We start from the raw sequence: 8,554 nt of genomic DNA, 5'->3' as shown, positions 1-8,554 counted from the left end.
CGTTCCTCTTTTGCTCCAAAAACAACCACCTCAGTTTTTCCTTCATTTAATTTCAGAAAGTTCTGGCACATCCAGTCGCTAATTTGTTCAATGCACTTAGTCAGTTTTTGTATTGGACTATAGTCCCATGGCGATAAGGTTATGTAAATGTGTGTGTCATCCGCATAACTATGGTAACTTATTTGGTTGTTTTCCATAATCTGAGCCAGTGGAAGCATGTAGATGTTAAACAGAAGAGGCCCCAGAATTGAGCCTTGGGGGACCCCCGCACGTCATATTTGTATGTTCAGATGTATAATTACCTATTGACACAAAGTAATCCCTATTCTGTAAGTAGGATTCAAACCAGTTTAGTACTGAGCCAGAAAGGCCAACACAGTTTTCCAATCGGTCTAGTAATATGTCATGGTCGACCGTGTCAAATGCAGCACTGAGATACGGGATAGTTCTGTTAAAAGTGGACAGTGCTGGATGTGACCCACACAGCAATCAGTTTAAATCAGTGGTTATTTAGTCCATTAGAGTTTTTATGGTAGGGTCAACACTTCTTTGCCATTGGTTGAGGCTGCAATTCTGGCAGCCAAAGTTGCAATGCAACGATGCAAATTTTATTTGCCACTGGAATGCTTGTATGCGCACCTTAACTCGCATAGAATGCTAGTGAACATGAGGCGAATATTTACCATTGTTAATTTTGCGCTTGAGTGACCCTGCCTTTATAGTGTCAAGGCTTTTTTCTTCTATTCTGCCATATTCCTAATCGAAAGCATGTAAATACAGTGAGGAAAATAATTATTTGAACACCCAGCTATTTTGCAAGTTCTCCCACTTAGAAATTATGGATGGGTCTGAAATTGTCATCGTAGGTGCATGTCCACTGTGAGAGACATAATAAAAAAAAAAAAAAAAAACGAAATCCCAATGTATGATTTTTTTTTTAAACTATTTATTTGTATGATACAGCTGCAAATAAGTATTTGAACACCTGAGAACATCAATGTTAATATTTGGTACAGTAGCCTTTGTTTGCGATTACAAAGGTTAAACGTTTCCTGTAGTCTTTCACCAGGTTTGCACACACTGCAGAAGGGATTTTGGCCTACTCCTCCACACAGATCTTCTCTAGATCAGTCAGGTTTCTGGGCTGTCGCTGAGAAACACAGAGTCTGGGCTCCCTCCAAAGATTCTCTATTGGGTTTAGGTCTGGAGACTGGCTAGGCCACGCCAGAACCTTGATATGCTTCTTACAGAGCCACTCCTTGGTTATCTTGGCTGTGTGCTTCGGGTCATTGTCATGTTGGAAAACCCAGCCTTGACCCATCTTCAATGCTCTAACTGAGGGAAGGAGGTTGTTCCCCAAAATCTCGCAATACACGGCCCCGATCATCCTCTCCTTAATACAGTGCAGTCGCCCTGTCCCATGTGCAGAAAAACACCCCCAAAGCATGATGCTACCACCCCCATGCTTCACAGTAGAGATGGTGTTCTTGGGAGGGTACTCATCATTCTTCTTCCTCCAAACGCGGTTAGTGGAATTATGATCAAAAAGTTCTATTTTAGTCTCATCTGACCACATGACTTTCTCCCATGACTCCTCTGGATCATCCAAATGGTCATTGGAAAACTTAAGACAGATCTTGACATGTGCTGGTTTAATCAGGGGAACCTTCCGTGCCATGCATGATTTCAAACCATGACGTCTAAGTGTATTACCAACAGTAACCTTGGAAACGGTGGTCACAGCTCTTTTCAGGTCATTGACCAGCTCCTCCCGTGTAGTTCTTGGCTGATTTCTCACCTTTCTTAGGATCATTGAGACCCCACGAGGTGAGATCTTGCATGGAGCAACAGTCCGAGGGAGATTGACAGTCATGTTTAGCTTCTTCCATTTTCTAATAATTGCTCCAACAGTAGACGTTTTTTCACCAAGCTGCTTGGCAATTTCCTCGTAGCCCTTTCCAGCCTTGTGGAGATGTACAATTTCGTCCCTTGTGTCTTTGGATAGCTCTTTGGTCTTGGCCATGTTAGTAGTTGGATTCTTACTGATTGTATGGGGTGGACAGGTGTCTTTATGCATCTAACAACCTCAAACAGGTGCATCTAATTTAGGATAATAAATGGAGTGGAGGTGAACATATGGAAGGCAGACTAACAAGTCTTTGAGGGTCAGAATTGTAGCTGTAGGACAGGTGTTCAAATACTTATTTGCAGTTGTATCATACAAATAAATAATTAAAAAATCAGACATTGTGATTTCTGGATTTTCTTTTTTAGATTATGTCTCTCATAGTGGACATGCACCTACAATGAAAATCTTAGTCCCCTCCATTATTTTTAAGTGGGAGAACTTGCAAAATAGCAGGGTGTTCAAATACTTATTTTCCTCACTGTATGTGACTGCACCAGGGGCCCATATCACACTTAGTCTGCCTCTCTTTGTGTAACCTTGTTTTACTGAGCTTAAGTAATCGGTGATCCTGGAAAACTGGTATTATGACGCTAAAATTCATGCAGCTCTGTTAACTCTGCCAATCCACCTATCAGTTTGTTCATGTTAAAAAGGCAGAGCTGTCAAAACCATGAATGAAGAACCTTATATGAAAGCTATTAAATGAAATCAGTAATAATAGGGTTTTTATATACAGTACATCTTTTCAAATGTAGTGGGTATTTTTTACATTAACTGTGGTATAGAGTAAGTATTTTTCCTTTTTTTTAATTGAATGAACACATTTTTATGAAAATAAATAGTTAAAAGTAATGTAAAACATTTTTGCTGCAAGGCACTTCAATTTTTTTTTCAAATGCTATAATATTAAATATATATCACCCTAAAATTAATGAAAGCAGAGATTTGTACTTTGCACATTATGTGGAATCAGTCACATTATTTTGGGTGATTAAAAAAAGAACATTGACATAGGAAAATGGGTCAATTTGACCCAAGGTCCATATGAGTGTTAAATAAACTACAATTAAAACTTAAGCTACAAAGACAACATTAAGACAGTATGAACCTAAATATAGGATAAGATAGGATAACAGGAAATCAAAATAGTGAAAAAAAATGATATTGATGAAATAAAAACACTGAGAATGCAAAAGAAGCATATAAATATTGGGAAGTTGGTGGCAAAGCAGCAAATGGCTTTCTTGTTCTTAAATTATTCAAAGTGCCCTATTGTTACAAAGGCCCAGAATATGCATTATTAACCAGTTTTTAACAATTAAAGGGGTATTGTCATAAAATCATTACAAATATCCTGAACATGAAGCGTTTAATATAGCACTTTTGCTGGGTAGAGTTAGGCATGTTTGAAAAATGCTTTTGAGATTAATATCACAAATATCTTTGTGTGTTTGTGTTTTAGCCTCATGTGTGAAAAGCGGATCTTTGAAGTGATCAACACATCACAACATCCTTTCTTGGTGAACTTGTACGGCTGCTTCCAGACTGCAGACCACGTGTGCTTTGTGATGGCCTATTCTCCCGGAGGAGACCTCATGACACACATTCACACCAGCATCTTCACTGAGAAACAGGCCTGGTTAGCACACATCACTCTCTGTAAAGTCCACCGACAAAAATACAGGATGTTTTCCATTATTTCCATCCCTTTCTATCTGCTTTAAGGTTTTATTCTTCATGTGTACTGCTCGGCCTGGAATTTCTACACCAAAACAAAATAGTTTACAGGTGAGTCCTCCTGCTTTCAAAACATTACTACTGCATTTCTTGATGCATGTTGGGAGCATGTTGCATAATTTGATTTGTGTCTGTCTGTCAGGGATCTGAAGCTGGATAATCTGCTAATGGATGTAGATGGTTTTGTCAGAATTGCAGACTTTGGCTTGTGCAAAGAAGGTATGGTCGTTTTTCAAACTCTTAAGTGATGAAAATTTTACCTCCAGTACATGACAATAAGTCTACAGTGATTTCCATATCATAGTTGGTACAGAAGTATTCATCTTCGGATAGGATTTTGTGTGTGCAGGCTGAAAAAGTGAGCACCTAAAGTAACTTTTTAAAATAGTTTAGTAGACTATAGTATGCACAAAATATGGGTGTGTATGTAATCACTGTTTAATTTGTCTGTAGTGATATTTAAGTAAGGTTGTACTGTGTGTAGGCATGGGCCACGGGGATCGCACCACAACATTCTGCGGCACACCAGAATTTCTGGCTCCAGAAGTGCTGACAGACAACAACTACACCCGCAGTGTGGACTGGTGGGGGCTGGGGGTGCTCATCTATGAGATGCTGGTGGGGGAGGTCAGTATAAACATACCCAGTAATTACCAACCTGAACCAGGCAAATGCTAGGCAGGCAACTGTTTAGGGGAGCATGAGGTGAGCTATTTAATTTAGCTGGATACTTGGCTAAACTTAATTTGCTTTTACCAGTGTTTTGCCGTTTGTAGTTTGTCCACAGCAGTCCTCTCCAATCATTACCAAAACATTCCAGCTAGATAGTAAATGCAGTAAACATTTTATCTGTACATTTTTTACAAACATTCACAGAAAGAAACTAAGCAGACATGCCTTAGGTACCAAAATTTCTTAAAAACTTGCCATTTTCAGGGTGCCTCGAAGTTTCTTGTCGTTTCCTGAAGCCAACAGAGTGGAAGATGAGGGACAGGCAATTCTCTTGGAAATGTACTTCCATTGATGCAGATTAGTGTTGATGTGAAGTTCAAAGGTCACTCTCTTTTAGCTCTGTTTTCTACCAACTTGTGAGAGAAAATTAGTCTCTTTAGCTGTCAAATGCTTCACTATGTTGTAACAGGTATCTGCCTGTTGATGAGTAGGTAGTGTATTGTTGTTGTTTTGTTTTATTAGAGCTTTTCTCGGAAAATAGCCGCCTGTTTCGGCCAAAAACTGATCTTGAGGCCCATTTTGTAGAAGGTCCCTGTGCCAAAATCTAGTTACTGTGCTGTATGTATTTCAAATATGTCCCTATAGAAATCAGGGAGTAACCATCGGTGTTTAGTGGCTGGAGGGAGGATGGGAGATGCTTGTTGATGGTATCGGGGATAATAACACAACAATCGACAATGAATGGCCAAATTGTTGTAGAAAATGTTTAATGGTAAAGTGCTTATTGTTGTCATAAGCAAAATGTTAACAAGATGTGGAGGAAGATGGGACCTGGATGGTTTCATTAAAAAAATAACTAGGCCTAGCTCAAGGTTTGCTAACCAACAAAGGAAAAGAAGAGGAAGTTGCAGAGTCTCCTGCCTCCTTTATCCAGGGAGCTTTGTGAACACAGGTGTGGTCACTTAAGCAATCACCAGCCAACTTGGAGAAGAGAGGGAGAAGGCACACTACACCTTACTTCTTACCACATACATAGCTGAAAAGCAGGCAGAGAGAGAAAAAAGCCAGGCATGGAGTGCTGCAGCTCCTAGCACTTAGAAACAAAATCCAACACATTCATTACAGTACCCGAATCAGGCATGAACTGTTCTTTCAGTACTTTCATAGGACCAAAAATACTATGCCCAAACACAGGTTAAACTGTTCTGAACCCAAGGGATCCTTCCTTAGCTTCTTAACTCATATTTGTCTGTGAGACCCATTTATCACACCCGTACAATTCCGGTAACATAAACTAGCAGACAAAAGTAATGGCACTAATGCTGAGCTTCACACAAATCCGGCTTTATAAACAAACGTTCCTAATTAATGCCAACTTTAACTGTGCATCTTCTGAGACGTACTGGGCTTGAGAAATTCCCCGACGCAGGATAACCTTGAAATCAAGATAGACAAATAATACGTTTTCAAGTAAAGGTGGAAACAGCACTGCTGATCACCTGTCCTCACCGTTCTTAGGAAGCTGTTTCACTGATTGGTAATTAAATTGACACCCACACAAATACTCACCATTAGAAATGCTTGAACACATGCTCCCAACTCCTTCAGATCATGGTCAAGCCCTAAAATATGTTACATCCTGAGATTTATAGAAATCACAATAAAGGCAATGGAACTATGACTAGAAATACTAGTTGTTGTTGTTGTTGTAGTTCATGGCATACCAGGGTGGAGCAGGGCATAGCATGACGTAGCAGAACGTAGCCAGCCGTTGCAGGGCTCTGCAGGGTGGAGCTGGACATAGCAGGGCACTGCAGGGCATACCAGGGTGTAGCAGGGCATAGCAGGGCGCCTAGCAGGACTACGGCAACAGCTGCACCCACTCATTAGGTACCACTTTAATACAGGAAAAACTGTGGGAACAAGCTACCCAGAGCTAAGTTAGTAAGTTCCCTACGTCCCTCTATCTTTAGGCCTTCAAAAAGCAGACTCCCGGTTTCAGCGGCTGTGTCTTCCTCTCCAGCGTAATGCCTACGATCGTAAGCTGACTAACCTGATAGTGTCCATGCTGAATGCAGACATCAAGTTGGCTAACAGGCAAAAGGGACACGTCTGGCAGGTTGATTTCATAGAATATAAAATGTGACCTATTAAAAAAGAGCAGGCCGAGTCCCCAGGCAGGGCTTTTGTCCTGACTGCAGCCTCGGCTTATGCCAGCGAAGGCTTTTCCATGCCTGCCTCTTTCTTAGGGCGCAGAAGGACCATTGCTGTGCACAGGAGATTTTTGTTAACCTTTCTGGGTGTTCCAGGAACTTCAAAGGGGTGAGAATCTCTGAACCTCAGCCAAAAGCCCTGACAGCACTCCAAATTTACAGACAACAGTCTGTAAATTTGGAGTGTTGACCGGAATACTTTAACCGGATGCACCTCCTCCTCTTTATTTCCAGTTTCTAGATTGTCGTGCCAAGGCTGCCCCTTGAGAACTGCATTATTTGTCCTCACTCTAGAGCTGCTGGCTCAAGCCATTCGCCAATCGATTGGTGTCACCAATATGCGTTCGTAATACAAAGCATCACGTCTCATCATTTGTAGACAATATTTTGGTCTTTTTAGAAAACTCATCTCTTCCTCACCTATCTTTCTGCAAGGAGTATGGAAGCTTATCAGGCTTTAAAATTAGCTGGTCAAAAATCTAATTTAAATGACTCTGGCCGCAACTCAACCATCTCTGATAACATCCCCATTGTTAAGCAGTTTAAATATTTAGGCATTGAGGTCTTCTCTTGCTTTAACCAGATTGTTAAGCATAACTATTCTGTTGCCCTGAACAACTTTTTGAAAGTCATGGAGAAATGGATGTGTCTCCATATGTCAATTCAAGCTCCTATCTCAGAGTTCATTCTGTGAGCTCTATGCTACTTCTAACCCCTCCTGCTGGCTATTGGTGTAAATTAAAATCAGCAGTATCTAAATTTATCTGGAAAGGCAAACTTAAGATGTCTAAATTAGACTCTGTGACATTAGACTCTGTGACTTTGTCAGCGATGCACCTCTAACTTGCGCAAATGTTTGGTCTCCTTATGTGTTTTGTGTGTGTTGTCTTGTCTCCCTCCTTCCTGTATTTCCTCTGCGTAATTATTATTTCTACTTTTTTGTTGTCATTTTGTTGGCCTTGGGACGTGGTCTTTGTCTCAATAAATTGTTAGTCACTGTTTATTTTTCAAATATGTGTAAAAGAAAAAAAAGATTGATCCCAAAAAAAGCAAATACCTTCACACAAGATGTTGACGACAAACCATCACGGCAGGTGTTTGGTATGCTGCTATCTCCCTCAGGGTCCTGCACTCCCAGATACCACTCTGGCTCTCCTTAGGTTTGGCTTCACGGGCCGGATGTTTCAGTCCGTGTTTCAGTCTTTGGCATACATCACTACTATGTATCGTACATCACTGCTCATAGGCAGTGAGGGCTAAGGATCAGTGGCAGTTCTACATTGAATTACACCCTTGGCGTGACCTCCTCTTAAAAAAAAAAAAAAAAACTACATTCTTCACAAACAGTCATTTTTTATTATAACGACATGAGTGAAAGTGAAAATTATATTTCTCACATTAACTAAGCTGATCTAACTGTATTATACTATAACCCCAGGTGGAATAGAAACTGTATTAAGTTTCTGCTTCTCTTTGTTGTCGTTCAGTCTCCTTTCCCAGGTGATGATGAGGAAGAGGTGTTTGACAGCATCGTCAACGATGATGTGCGCTACCCTCGCTTTCTTTCTCCTGAGTCTGTGTGCCTCATTCAAAAGGTTGGCCTCCCATCAAATACATTTTACTTCATACGTTTTCTGCTGATCTTTTTAGACAAATGCCTCATTCTGAATGATTTGAGGGTTGTGTGTCCCTCTTCTGTGTGTATTGACTACCCTCACTTTCTCTCACTGTGTTTTAGCTGCTGCAGAAAACCCCTGAGATGAGACTTGGAGCAGGAGAGGAAGACGCCTCGGAGATCAAAAGACACAAATTCTTTCAGGTCATTATCCAGCCAGGCACTGCTTATCCTCTTGCTCTTCACTTCTTCATTACAAAACACGCATCTGACTGACTATTTTTTTAGAGCTTTAACTGTACTTCAGCTTCAAAAGAGAAATATTTTATTTAGTTCTGTATCTAATGCATTTTTACTACCAGAACTCCGTTTGCCTTGAGGTAGTAAAGTTGTACTGCCATTAGACAT

General features: G+C 40.6%; 1 protein-coding gene across 3 annotated transcripts in view; it reads left to right on the top strand.

The window, feature by feature from the left end:
* Window positions 1-8,554, top strand: part of pkn3 (protein kinase N3) — a 56,057-nt gene that overhangs the window by 45,329 nt on the left and 2,174 nt on the right. For all 3 annotated transcript variants that reach the window (XM_034895512.1, XM_034895511.1, XM_034895509.1), the window contains 6 exons: window positions 3,372-3,548; window positions 3,635-3,697; window positions 3,789-3,865; window positions 4,131-4,273; window positions 8,019-8,126; window positions 8,270-8,350. In XM_034895512.1, coding sequence (XP_034751403.1) covers window positions 3,372-3,548; window positions 3,635-3,697; window positions 3,789-3,865; window positions 4,131-4,273; window positions 8,019-8,126; window positions 8,270-8,350 — 649 coding nt within the window. The remainder of the gene's footprint in view (window positions 1-3,371; window positions 3,549-3,634; window positions 3,698-3,788; window positions 3,866-4,130; window positions 4,274-8,018; window positions 8,127-8,269; window positions 8,351-8,554) is intronic.

This window comes from Etheostoma cragini, chromosome 16 (assembly GCF_013103735.1).
Source record: "Etheostoma cragini isolate CJK2018 chromosome 16, CSU_Ecrag_1.0, whole genome shotgun sequence".
In the NCBI taxonomy this organism is placed as follows: domain Eukaryota; kingdom Metazoa; phylum Chordata; class Actinopteri; order Perciformes; family Percidae; genus Etheostoma; species Etheostoma cragini.
The sequence above is the reverse complement of the archived record's forward strand: the minus strand, read 5'-3'. Positions and strand labels throughout refer to the sequence as shown.